We start from the raw sequence: 13886 nt of genomic DNA on the forward strand, positions 1-13886 counted from the left end.
TGCATGACCCAGCTATTATGACTCTGAATCCAGAGAGGGAAATATAACCCTAGCTCACTGTTGGCCAGGCAGTATATAATATTTATATAGTCACAATACTCTAAACCCTATGTGTCGAATTTCTAATTTTAGAGCCAATCTGTGGACAAAGAGGGAGCAATTTTCTTATAGCTGCAAGATAGGATATAAATATGAACAGCCCTGACAAAGTAGAGATAAAAGTTGTTTGATTTTTTTTAAGTGTGTCTAATATGAAGTGAGAGGGGAAAGCAGGGACAAAGATGAAATAATGTGGGGAGTTAAAGGATACGGTATGTGGTTGATGGAATAAAAAGGCTCACTAGGTTCGTTATTTACAGTTACAAAATAAAATATAAATAGAAACCTTGGGAGAAGACACGGGGTAGAAGAGGGTAAATGTCCTTCCTAGTGAATCAATGGATGCTGCCTTAGGTTAAGAATCTTTTATCACCTGATTAATCAAAAGACATGAAGGGAATCACCAGAAAATATTAAAAGAGAAATCCCAAAAGGGCTGCTCTGCCTTGCCCCTAGGGGAATGGCGGAGGGTGGGGGGTGCGGAGGGCAGGAGGTTGTTGCTTTTCATCAGAAGTCATCTGTGTTGTATGCTTAATTATGATGTTTATGACTTTGATTAAAACAAATTGAGGCAGTGGGAGAATGACTTTTAAAAGACAAAAACTGTGGATAGTACCATATGTTCCCTGAACAAATGCTCTCATGAGAATTAGCTATAAAACACTCATTAGGTCTGCAAACAGAAATCAGAGTGTTCCAGGCTATGAAGATTATCAATGACTGTTTTCAGTGGTCCAGCCAGGCTGATGCTGTCCAGTGAAGCCAAACTAATGTTGCTGATAACCAAAAGAATCTTCTTTTTTTTTTTGTAAATGACAAGAGGCCTGCGTGGCATCAGGGTGCCATTAATGTTCCCTCCTAGAGAGACAGCCAGGAAGAAAAATCGCTGCTCCTGCACTGCTCTCACCTGTGGGAAGTTTATGACTTGTTCAGAGAGCAGAGCACAGAGCCGGGGAAGAGCTGGCAGTTTCTGTGTTTTTACAAGGGAAGAACAGAGCTGAGTAGATTAACAGTTTCCTGTGTGGCTTGTTGCAAATTACATGCAATTAGCACTCAGATAGTCTGAATCAAGAGAATTGTGGCAAAACTTGATGGTGCAGAACCTAGGCGGGCAGCCAGACTCCTAAACCCAGTCACGTAAATTTGCTTCTATAACTGGATCTTCCCAAGCCACGAGTCTGAGAAATGGTGGGCACTCTGACCTGACCACTAGATTTTCAGGACATTCCTCCCAAGAGAGGTATCTTTGCTTGTAAGTGACCCCTAAAACAGAACCTAGGAAACTCTCAGCCAGATAAATTAGAAATTGATTCTAAATAGGCTTGTGCCCAGGAAATCAACAATACAGTAAAAATATCAGGACAAAAGCAAGAATACTTCCCAAAGTCAGAACTGAGGAGCAATGAATATTAAATTGATCAATGTCATAGACATTTACATGAAAGTCCTTTTGTTAAATGTATAGTACGGGCTGTACACAGTTTCTCACGCCTGTAGTCCCAGCTCTCAGGGAGGCTGATGTGGGTGGATCGCCCAAGGCCAGGAGTTCAAGACCAGCCTGGCCAACATGGTGAAACCCCATCTCTACTAAAACTACCAAAAAAAAAAAAATGTAGCTGGGCATGGTGGTGCGTGCCTGTAGTCCCAGCTACTTGAGAGGCTGAAGCAGGAGAATCGCTTAAGCCTGGGAGGTAGAGGTTGCAGTGAGCAGAGATTGCACCACTGCACTCAAGCCTGGGTGACAGCAAGACTCCATCTCAAAAAAAAAAAAAATTATATTACCGTTACTGCTTGGGGCATCTTCAAGAGAAGACTTTGCTGTAGACTATGGATGCATTTATTTGAATTAGATGGCTTATTCTTGCGTTATCTCCTTATTCTTTTGATAATTACATTTTGTTATTGTTTAAGCCACAGTGGACATTCACATACATATTCCTGCATACAGTTTATAGGTTCTTGAGGCCTAGGTAAGACTTTATGTCCTATGTGAAACATTTCTTAATTAGGAAAGTTACACCTGTCCCTTCAGTAGTACATGTAACCTTTACTAATCTCTCTTTGCTGAAAATAATGTCACAATGTTAAAATGAAATATTTTTAGTATCTGTTTTGGTTAAAGCCCAAAACAAAAGTAAATGTGAGACTGTAGCACTTGCAAAGGTCAAAACTGGTTTTGAATGGTGGAAAACAGCTCTACATCCCTCAGGTGACTACCCACCTCCAGCCTTTAAAAGAGGTTAGTGAGGCCAAGAAAAGAGTGGCAGTTAGAATGTGATCTTTAGAGAGAACTGTTGATCAGAGGTGTCTGTCCCCACCCAGGGACACTTGAGAGGGCTTGATAAGTGTCCTGTGGAGGATGTGGCTCATGCCTGAGATCCTGTGCTGGCAGAGCAAAGACAGTTTGCTGTTTGGAGTTAGCCTCTGCTACTCACTTCCTATCCTTCTTTTCTGTTTGTATTTTTTTTCTCTCCTTAGCACTTTTGGCCAACATAATACATATTTTAAATATTTATCTCATTGTCTGTCTTCTTTAATACTATGTAAGTTCCATGAGGCACAAACTTTTAAAATTTGATCTCTGTATTCTAGGTGCTAGGATCCATTCTAGGTGCAACGTGCATACATGGATACTCAATAACTATTTGCAGCTGCGAGCACTAGCTCATGCCTGTAACGGCAGTGCATTACAGGCCTGTGTGGCTTGTTGCAAATTATGTACAATTAGCCCTCAGACAGTCTGAATCGAGAGAACTGTGGCAAAACTTAATGGTGCAGAACATTGGCAGGCAGCCAGACTCTTAAACCCTTGGCCTTTGGGAGGATCACTTGAGCCCAGGAGTTTGACACTAGCCTTAGCAATATAGGGAGACCTCATCTCTACCAAAAAAATTTTAAAAAGAAAAGCCAGGTATGGTGGCACATGCCTGTAGTCCCAGCTACTTGGGAGACTCAGGCAGGAGGATCACTTGAGCTCAGGAGTCCGAGGCTACAGCAAGCCAAGATTGCAACACTGCACTCCAGCCTGGATGACAGAGCCAGACCCTGCCTCTAAAAAATACAAATTAAATAACTAAATATTTGCGTCCTACATTCATTACCATAAATCACTCCAACAACCCTACTTGTTCTGTATTATTATTCTCATTTTACATGTGGGAAACTGGAGCTCTTACTCAGAAGGGTTAAGAAACTTATCCAATATCACCCACAACTAAGTCGAAGAGCCAGAATTGAAAGTCAGATTCATCTGATTCCAAAGCTTATGCTCTGCCTGTTAATGCTTTCTCAGCTCAGGTGTCTGTTTCCTGAAAATGTATTCTCATCTTTTTTGGGTGCTAGATAATATCTAATCTAAGAGTTTTAGGTAAGTAACATGCCATTCTGTGCTCTGGTCTCACTTGGTAGATCCTGCATAATGAAGATAACAAATAGAAAGATTAATTGGTTATGCAGCTTACACTCAATACCAAGAAAATAATAATTTCAGATTATTCCACATACATTTAAGGGTACTTTACTATATAAATGCCTGATTATTCATTTAGGGCTGTATATTTACCCAAATTCTTTTATATGTGTAATTTCATTTAAATATTAAATTGTTGGAAGCTTAAGTAGCTTTATTATCATTGTTCAATATTAATATCCATTGTTTTAAATATGTTGTTTTGGAAAGCATATTTTGCTTACTTACTTTTCCTCAAAACTTCCTGTTCGTTGTTACGCTTCCCAAGAGAACAAAGTTCTCCACAGCTCACACCAAACATCATATACCATATTTGTTTTTGTGGGTATTCTATAATTATTTTGCAAGCTCCTAGGCAGGCACATTTGCCTGCACTACCTTGGTTTCTGCAATGCTTTCTTACAGCAGCAATGACTGTAAAAAAGGGTAGTTAATTGGAAAACAGAGTTCAGATCCTAACTCTGTTCAGCAACCATGTAACCCAGGCAAGCCGCTGCACCTCCCTGGGCCTCACCCTGGAAGTAGAGATGTTGGGCAGACACACGGGGAGGGGTGGTGCGCATGAGTGTAACAGGCTGGATAGGACACTCAAGAGCGAGGTGGGGACCCTGCAGCAATGCAGAGGACATGCTTGGTCTAAGGAAGGCAGCTGCAATCTCACTGCTACTCAGAAATGTAGGCTTACAGTTGGCCGCTCTTCTCATTTCTGAAAAGAAACTGGGTTTTTGTGGGAATTTCATTTTCTTTAATTTGGCAGTAATTTAAACTAAAACAAATCTCTTCTTTTTTTTTTTTTTTTTTTTTGAGACAGAGTCTCACTCTTGTCGCCCAGGCTGGAGTGCAATGGCACGATCTCAGCTCACTGCAACCTCTGTCCTCTGGATTCAAGCAATTCTCCTGCCTCAGCCTCGCGAGTAGCTGGGCTTACAGGCACCCACCACCACACCTGGCTAATTTTTGTATTTTCTAGTAGAGACAGGGTTTCCACCATGTTGGCCAGGCTGGTCTTGAATTCCTGACCTCAGGTGATCCACCTGCCTCGGCCTCCCAAAGTGCTGGGATTACAGGCATGAGCCACCACACCTGGCCAACAGATCTCTTCTTCAAAACAGTTCTTCCAGCCAGACTGGGTTTGTGGGCCAGCAGTGTGTAACCTCTGGGCAGGACATCCCCAGGATGAAGGTGCTCTGGCCCATGCCTGTGCTATACCAGCATGTGCCCTGGGACATTGCAGATGGCTCCCCCAGCCTCCACAGGCCTGCCCTCAGTCTCTTCACCAGAGAACTTGAAATCTCAGAACCCAGCTCTCTGTCATGTCATTGAGCCAGATACATGAGTCTGCTTTTCTGTCTCCATTGATTTGTCTCTTCTTACACATTTTGCATAAATGAAATTATGTAATATGTGGTCCTCTATGACTGGCATCTTTCACTTGGCATAATGTTTTCAAGGTTTCCTCATGTTGTTGCATATATCAGCGCTTTATTCTTTTTATTACTGAATAATACTCCGTTTTATGAATTATTTGTGCATTCATCAATTGGTGGATCTTTGAGTTGTTTCCACTTTCTGGCTACTTAATGAATAATGCTACTGCAAATACTCATATACAAGCTTGTGTGTGGACATGTTTTCATTTTTCTTGGATATATATGTGGGAGTGGAATTGGTGTATCATATTGCTTTGAGGACACCCCAAACAGTTTTCTGAAGTAGCTGCACCATTTTATCGAATACATTCCCATCAGCAGTGTATGAGGGCTTCGGTTGCTCTACCTCCTCTCCAACAAGTTTTATTTTCCTGATTTTCTATGATAACTATCCCAGTAGCTGTGAAAGTGGTATCTCACTGTAGTTTTGATTTGCATTTTCCTTATGACTAAGGATATTAAGCATCTTTTTATATGCATATTGGCCATTCATGTCTTCTTTGGAGACCTCTCCAGATTCTTTGCTCATTTTTAAATTGGGTTATTTGCCTTTTATTGCTAAGTTATAAGAGTTCTTTATATAATCTGGATACACGTCTCGATGAGCCTCATTTTTGTCCCTCAAATTTAATGATATTCAAAATATTCTACTTACTAAGATAGGAAACTTCTAATATGTGTGAAAAAGTATAAATAACAAAGTTTAAAAAAAAGAAAGATGCCCATTTGATTTTATCAAATTTTGACCTTATGATACTAAGTAAATCTGATATTTCTTTTTTCTGTAATCATACTATATTTTAGCTAAAATAATTGATAAATGTACCTGTCAAGTCTCAAATAATATTCTGATTAATTTTTGTATTTTAATTTTGTCTTAACCATGCCAGTGGCTTACTCATAGCTTCCAAAGATAAAAGGTAAATTTTAGATTGAAAAATACTGTCAAAATGGGTGGGTTTGCCTCTAGGGAGGAGAATACTGGATCACATGAGGGCAGGAGAAAGAGAATTACTTTCTGCTATCTATTACACTTATATGCATGGAGCATCATTTAAAAAAAATAAATTTTGGAGCCTGGGCACTGTGGCTCACACTTGTAATCCCAGCACTTTGGGAGGCTGGGGCGGGTGGATCACCTGAGGTCAGGAGTTCAAGACCAGCCTGGCCAACATGGCAAAACCCTGTCTCTATTAAAATATGAAAATTATCCAGGCAGGGTGGCATGCACCTGTAATCTCAGCTACTCGGGAGGCTGAGAAAGGAGAATCGCTTGAACCCAGGAGGCAGAGATTGCAGTGAACCGAGATCGCGCCATTGCACTCCAGCTTGGGTGACGCGAGTGAAACTTTCTCAAAACATTAATTAATTAATTTTGGGATCAGACACGGTGGCTCATGCCTATAATCCCAGCGCTTTGGGAGGCCGAGGCGGGTGGATCATTTGAGGCCAGGAATTCGAGACCATCCTGGCCAACAGTAAAACTCGGTCTCTACTAAAAATATAAAAATTAGCCAGGCATGGTGGCAGGTGCCTATAATCCCAGCTGCTCAGGAGTCTGAGGCAGTAGAATCACTTGAACCTGGGAGGCGGAGGGTGCAGTGAGCCAAGATCGTGCCATAGCACTCCAGCCTGGGCAACAGAGCGAGACTCCATCTCAAAATAAATAAATAATAAAACATAAATTTTTGGCAAAATTTAAATGTGGACTATTGTAGTAGTCCGTTTTCACACTGCTGATAAAGACATACCCAAGACTGGGAAGAAAAATAGGTTTTATGGACTCATAGTTCCATGTGGCTGGGGAGGCCTCACAATCATGGCGGAAGGCTAAAGGCACTTCTCATATGGCAGTGGCAAGGAAGAATGCGAGAGAAGCAAAAGCAGAAACCCCTTATAAAACATCATATCTCATGAGACTTATTCACTACCATGAAAACAACATGGGGGAAATTGCCCCCATGATTTAATTATCTCCCACCAGGTCCCTCCCCCAACACATGGGGATTATGAGAGTACAATTCAAGATGAGATTTGGATGGGAGGAACACAGACCCAAACCATATCAACTATAGATTAGATCATGGTATTATATCATTAATTATATATCATGGATATATAATTCCATGATATCATGGAATTATCAAAATCATTTCCTGATTTTGATAATTGTACTGTATTATATAAAAGGATGTCCTTGTTTTTAGGAAATTCACACTGATAGGCTTACGGGTAAAGGAATGACTTGTATGCAATTTAGTCTCCCCAAACGGTTCAGGAAAAAATGCTTATGGGTATTTATAAATAAATAATGACAAAGCAAATATGGTCAAATGATAGAAAGGGTACCCTGGACTTTTCAGCATTCCTTCCCTTTTTCTGTGAGGTTAAAGTTATTTCAAAATTAAACTTTAAAAAAAAATAAAATTTAAAAAGAAAAAGACTTCCAGACATATTCTTTTATATATAAGAGCTTCCAGAAATATCTTTTATATATTTCAAATACCATATGAATATTATATATAATATTGTATTAATGTATTATATATTATTATCTATAATTAATATATTAATGATTCATGATATATTAATACATTTGATACATTAGGAAGAAAATAAAAATCATAAATAAAACTCGAGAATGAAAAAACCTAGTTTTTGCAGGGGGGACCTTTTTTTTTATGAGATGGAGTCTCACTCTGTCACCCAGTCTGGAGTGCAGTGGCACAATCTTGACTCACTGCAACCTCTGCCTCCCGGATTCAAGTGCTTCTCCTGCCTCAGCCTCCCGAGTAGCTGGGATTGCAGGCGTGTGCCACTACTCCCAGCTAATATTTTGTATTTTTAGTAGTGATGAGTTTTCACCATATTGGCCAGGCCGCTCTCGAACTCCTGACCTTATGATCTGCCCACCTTGGCCTCCCAAAGTGCTGGGATTAGAGGCGTGAGCCACCGCACCCAGCCTCTTTATGACTTTTGTGATCAGGAAAAATACAAGTGAACCTTACCTCTTAAGATCCACACAATTTGCTGCATGTGGTGGCTCATGCCTGTAGTCCCAGCATTTTGGGAGGCCAAGGTGGGCGAATCATGAGGTCAGGAGTTTGAGAGCAGCCTGGCCAACATGGTGAAACCCCGTCTCTACTAAAAATACAAAAATTAGCCATGCATGGTGGTGCACACCTGTGATCCCAGCTACTCAGGAGCCTGAGGGAAGAGAATCACTGGAACCCAGGAGGTGGAGACTGCAGTATTGCAGTGAGCTGAGATCACGCCACTGCACTCCAGCTTGGGCGACAGAGCAAGACTCAGTCTCAAAAAAACAAAGTAAAGAAGAAAAGGAGGCCGGGCGCGGTGGCTCAAGCCTGTAATCCCAGCACTTTGGGAGGCCGAGACGGGCGGATCACGAGGTCAGGAGATCGAGACCATCCTGGCTAACACGGTGAAACCCCGTCTCTACTAAAATACAAAAAACTAGCCGGGCGAGGTGGCCGCGCCTGTAGTCCCAGCTACTCGGGAGGCTGAGGCGGGAGAATGGCGTAAACCCAGGAGGCGGAGCTTGCAATAAGCTAAGATCTGGCCACTGCACTCCAGCCTGGGTGACAGAGCGAGACTCCGTCTCAAAAAAAAAAAAAAGAAGAAGAAAAGGACCAGTTACTTCAACAGTTTCAACAGTTAACACTGGTTATATCACAACAAAACAAGGGTGGTTTCTCCTCGGTTGGCGCTCCAATATACTGTCTACCTGCATTCCTTTGGCTTTTGGTATTGTCGTAGTTACTAAGGGTGCGCTCCAGCTGTCCTCGCAGAGGACATAACACAATGCTCTGTGTTTATGTGGTTCATTGTTACTCCAAGTGTGGTCCTTGAACCATCAGCGTGAGCATCACCTGGGAACTTGTCAGAAATGCAAATCCATGGGCTCTATGCCAGATTCTGACTCAGAAGCTTTGTGAGAGGGATCCAAGAAATTGCATTCTAACCAGCCCTCCAGGGGATTCTGAGGCACATGTAAGTTTGAGAACCACTGATGTAATTGAAAAGGAAAAAAAAAAAAAAAAAAAGAGGAAAAAGAGGAAAAAAAAAGATAAATCATCAGTGCTAATGATGCCCAAGGTTATCATTTGTAAACTAGGATAGTATAAATACTGTAAATTGAAGCAGCAAGAACCAATCATTCGAAGTCAAAGATAACTAATGAGCCCCTAGATTCACATCCTCCCAGCACTCACAAGGCATGGGGCCCACAAATCCCCTCTCCAAAATGCAGTGAGGTATCTCATGTGCTGCTAGAGAGAGAAAATGCACTTCTAGTAAAACCGAATACTTTTTTTTTTTTTGAGACAGAGTCTCACTCCGTCACCAGGCTGGAGTGCAGTGGTGCGATCTCAGCTCACTGCAACCTCCGCCTCCTGAGTTCCAGCGATTCTTCTGCCTCAGCCTCCTGAATAGCTGGGACTATAGGTGCATGCCACCACACCCAGTTAATTTTTGTATTTTTAGTAGAGACAGGGTTTCACCATGTTGGCCAGGATGGTCTTGATCTCTTGACCTCATGATCTGCCTGCCTCAGCCTCCCAAAGTCCTGGGATTACAGGCGTGAGCCACCACGTCTGGCCTAAAACCGAATTCTTTAAACTCAAGTGACCATGTCTCCAGGTATAACCATATTTCCTTCAAATTCTCAAAAGTTTTCATCCCCAAAAGCTGCCCTCTTTAGCCACAACTTTGGAGGTGTCTTTAGATTTTGTTCCGGGGCCCTCATGCTCATCATTCATCTTTATTTTTCCAGCAAAGGGTTACCTTCCAGTTCAACATTTACCTTGGAAGAGGGGACCATCTACTTGACCACTGAACCCAACACTCTGGAAGTGCAGGATGACAATGCTTCTGTGCTTGATGTCTATTTAGTAAGTAATTTTTTAGTTTCCTCTCCTCCCCTTCTGGTTCGCAAATGGATCCAGGCCATGGCTTACACAAGAACAAGTTCAATAAAACCAGGCATGCTTGGGTTTTAAAAGAAATGATGGCACCCTGTCACTTCTGCAAATGGTGCTTCTTTTCACAAGAATGTTTTCCTATAGTTTATTACACAAAAGAATATCTAGTCAATATGAAATCACCATGTATAACAAGAGAACGAATCCTCTAATGTTGAGGCAAAGTAGGGCTCCTTAGTGTTATTCCCAACCAGGTAATGTTTTCCTTTGACTCAGTCGCTCTCCCTGATGTTTGAATCTTCTGCGTTTTGGCATTGCTCCCTTGGTAAGTTAGTAGGCCACGAGGCACAGAACTCATGGGAAGAACCCAAATTCAGCGCCGGAGAATCTTGGCTGATTCTCTCCTCATTTGTCACCAACCAGCTTTTGATTTGGGCAGGAACCTTTCTGACTGCCTAAGGAGGGAAATAATGCCTGCCCTGCCTACCTTACAAGGCTGCTCTGAGGATCATGAGTGACCCATTAGTGCCTGACAGATTACCTGTATCAGCTTAATCAAACTGTTAGATGCCTGGAAAGATACCCTGATGGGCTACAGTGTAAAAGAGCATTTTCTGTGCCAAGTGCATCTCGCATATATGCTACATCTTTGTGCACCTGCACAATTTTTTTTTTTTTTTTTTTTTTTTTTTTTTTTTTTTTTTTTTTTAAAGGAGGGTTTTTTTTTTTTTTTTTTTTTTTTTTTTTTGCTGAGACGGAGTTTTGCTCTTACTGCCCAGGCTGGAGGGCAATGGTGCAATCTCGGCTCACTGCAACCTCCGCCTCCCAGGTTCAAGTGATTCTCCTGCCTCAGCCTCCCTAGTAGCTGGGATTACAGGCATGTGCCACCACGCCCAGCTAATTTTGTATTTTTAGTAGAGACGGGGTTTCTCCATGTTGGTCAGGCTGGTCTCGAACTCCTGACCTCAGGTAATCTGCCCACCTCGGCCTCCCAAAGTGCTGGGATTACAGGCACGAGCCACCGCGCCCGACCTACCTGCACAAAATTACATACAACAGGGTAAGTGTTCTTTTGGAATTTTCTGGGGTTTTCTAAGTTTTGCTAAACATGAGCCAATATTCTGTGTCACTCCTGGTGTACAAGTGCAACTTCAGGAATCAGCACTGAGTGGTGCATGTCTCACAGCAGCTCCTTGAGCCTCTTTGAGCCTGCATTTTATGCTTTTCCATATCCCTGACCTAGCACTGTAGTTCCTCACAAGTGCTCAGCAGGGCGTCAGTCACATAAGATGCTACTCCCGGCTCTTCTGGAGTAGTATCCAAAGTCCTGGCCAGGCACGGTGGCTCATGCCTCTAATCTCAGCACTTTGGGAGGCTGAGGCAGGCAAATCACTTGAGGTCAAGAGTTCGAGACCAGCCTGACCAAGATGGTGAAACCCCGTCTCTACTAAAAATAGGAAAATTAGGTGGGCATGGTGGTGCATGTCTGTAGTCCCAGCTACTTAGGAGGCTGAGGCAGGAGAATCACTTGAACCTGGGAGGTGGAGGTTGCAACGAGCCGAGATCATGCTACTGCATTCCCACCTGGGTAACAGAGCGAGAGCCTGTCTCAAAAAAAAAAAAAGTCCTCCAGGCCCTTCGTGGTCTAGTCTTCCCTGCCTCTACAACCTGCCCCTCCCTGGGTCTCCCTCTTCCTTGCTGATGCTATTCTAGCCACGCTGGCCTCCTTGGTGTTCCTCCCACAGACCAAGCACACCTCTGCCTCAGGACTTTTGTGTTTGCCATTGCTGTCTGTGTGTTCTTTTCCACCTGTCTCATGCTCCCTCACTTCCTTCAGGTCTCAGCCCACGTGCCTCTTTTTCAGACAGGCTTTTCTTGAAGCCCTGCTGCCACCACCACCACATAAAACGGCAGGTCCCCACCAACCGTTGTAAAATATTTTTTATCTGAATATCCCAGTTTTGCATGAACAGATGTTTTGCACTGAGCAATGCTCCTCCCTACCATTGCCCCTGCTTTAAAAAAAATAAGGTTGTAGCAGATCACAAAATCCTTACAGAAAAGTTGGTCCACTCCCAACCAAGAAAATAGGGAATTAAATAGAGAAAAAAATACATTTTTGGTCCCATGTTGGATTCATCAGGAAAGCTTTTCAGAAAGAAACTAAGTAAAATCTCATCTTCATGAGCTGAGGATTCATACCACTTTTATGTATCTTTACAAAAACTAGATTTTCACCTATCATGGAGGTGCAATATTCCTGAGTGAGCCAAAACTCAAATTCAGCTCCATATGTTGTCCTGCCTAAACTTGAACCCAGGAGCACCCTGTTGTTGTTACTGACCATAAATATAAGTCTCACCTCCATCTCATTGGAATCATGTGTCTTACAAGAGTGAGAGAAGGATGCAGAAAGGAAGGAATGAGGGGGTTTTGTTGAGAATATTTTTTGTAAAATTCTTTCACTGTTTTTTCCTGATTTTCTTTTTTTTTTTTTTTTTTTTNCCAAAACTCAAATTCAGCTCCATATGTTGTCCTGCCTAAACTTGAACCCAGGAGCACCCTGTTGTTGTTACTGACCATAAATATAAGTCTCACCTCCATCTCATTGGAATCATGTGTCTTACAAGAGTGAGAGAAGGATGCAGAAAGGAAGGAATGAGGGGTTTTGTTGAGAATATTTTTTGTAAAATTCTTTCACTGTTTTTTCCTGATTTTCTTTTTTTTTTTTTTTTTTTTGGAAACAGAATTTCGCTCTTGTCGCCCAAGCTGGAGTGCAGTGGCATGATCTCGGCTCACTGCAACCTCCACCTCCCAGGGTCAAGCAATTCTCCTACCTCAGCCTCCCAAGTAGCTGGGATTACGGGCACCTGCCACCACGCCCAGCTAATTTTTGTATTTTTAGTAGAGACGGGGTTTCGCCATGTTGGTCAGGCTGATCTCGAACTCCTGACTTGAGGTGATCTGCCTGCCTCGGCCTCCCAAAGTGCTGGGATTACAGGCGTGAGCCACTGTGCCCGGCCTCCTGATTATTTGTTAATGTTCTAATATAGTAGTTCTCAGACCTTTTGATCTCAGGTCCCCTTTAAACTCTTAAAAATTATTGAGAATTCTGAAGAGTGTTTTGGTATCTAGGTTGTATTTATCAATATTTTGTGCTTTCAAAACTAAAACAGAATGTTTTTGTTTTTTGAGACAAGGTCTTGCTCTGTTGCTTGGGCTGGAGTGCAGTGGTGTGATCTCGGCTCACTGCAATGTCTGTTTCCCAGGTTCAAATGATTCTTGTGCCTCACAACCTTCTGAGTAGCTAGGACTACAGGTGCATGCCACCACACCTGGCTAATTTTCGTGTTTTTTTGTAGAGATGGGGTTTTACCATATTGCCCAAGCTGGTCTCAAACTCCCGGACTCACGCAGTCTGCCCACCTCGGCCTCCCAAAGTGCTGAGATTACAGGAGTGAGCCACTGCACCTAGCCAAAATTATTTAAATATTCATTAATTTAAAATAGTAATCTATTATATGTTAAATAATGTTTTTATGAATATTATTATATTTTCCAAAACAAAATAAATTTTGGCATTCTTTCATATTTCTGCAAATCCCTAATGTCTGGCTTAATGGAAGAAAAAAGATTCTCACATCTGTTTCTGTATCCATCTTCTTGATATATATAACACATCATTTCATTTCTAGAAAGCTCCATTGTACATCCATGAAGGGAATGAGAATAAAAAGGCAAATGACATCTTGGTATTATCAAGAAAATAGTTTGACCTCATGGACCCCCAGAAATGATCCCTACAGAGTTTTTCTCATATTTTAACTTTGTCTCTTCACTTGTTGCAAAACCAAATGATACATACATTAATTAGAGAGAAATAGGTACCTGGTCTCTGCCTCTCATTAATCGTTGACCTTGAATTCAGTCACCCTCTTTGGGCCTCAG

General features: G+C 42.0%; 1 protein-coding gene across 3 annotated transcripts in view; it reads left to right on the forward strand.

Moving 5' to 3' along the window:
• PIP5K1B (phosphatidylinositol-4-phosphate 5-kinase type 1 beta) overlaps positions 1-13886 on the forward strand; it is a 210870-nt gene that overhangs the window by 182706 nt on the left and 14278 nt on the right. For all 3 annotated transcript variants that reach the window (XM_017873042.1, XM_017873045.1, XM_017873044.1), the window contains exon 13: positions 9791-9908. In XM_017873042.1, coding sequence (XP_017728531.1) covers positions 9791-9908 — 118 coding nt within the window. The remainder of the gene's footprint in view (positions 1-9790; positions 9909-13886) is intronic.

This window comes from Rhinopithecus bieti, unplaced genomic scaffold (genome assembly GCF_001698545.2).
Source record: "Rhinopithecus bieti isolate Rb0 unplaced genomic scaffold, ASM169854v2 scaffold_7648, whole genome shotgun sequence".
NCBI classification, from domain to species: Eukaryota; Metazoa; Chordata; class Mammalia; order Primates; family Cercopithecidae; genus Rhinopithecus; species Rhinopithecus bieti.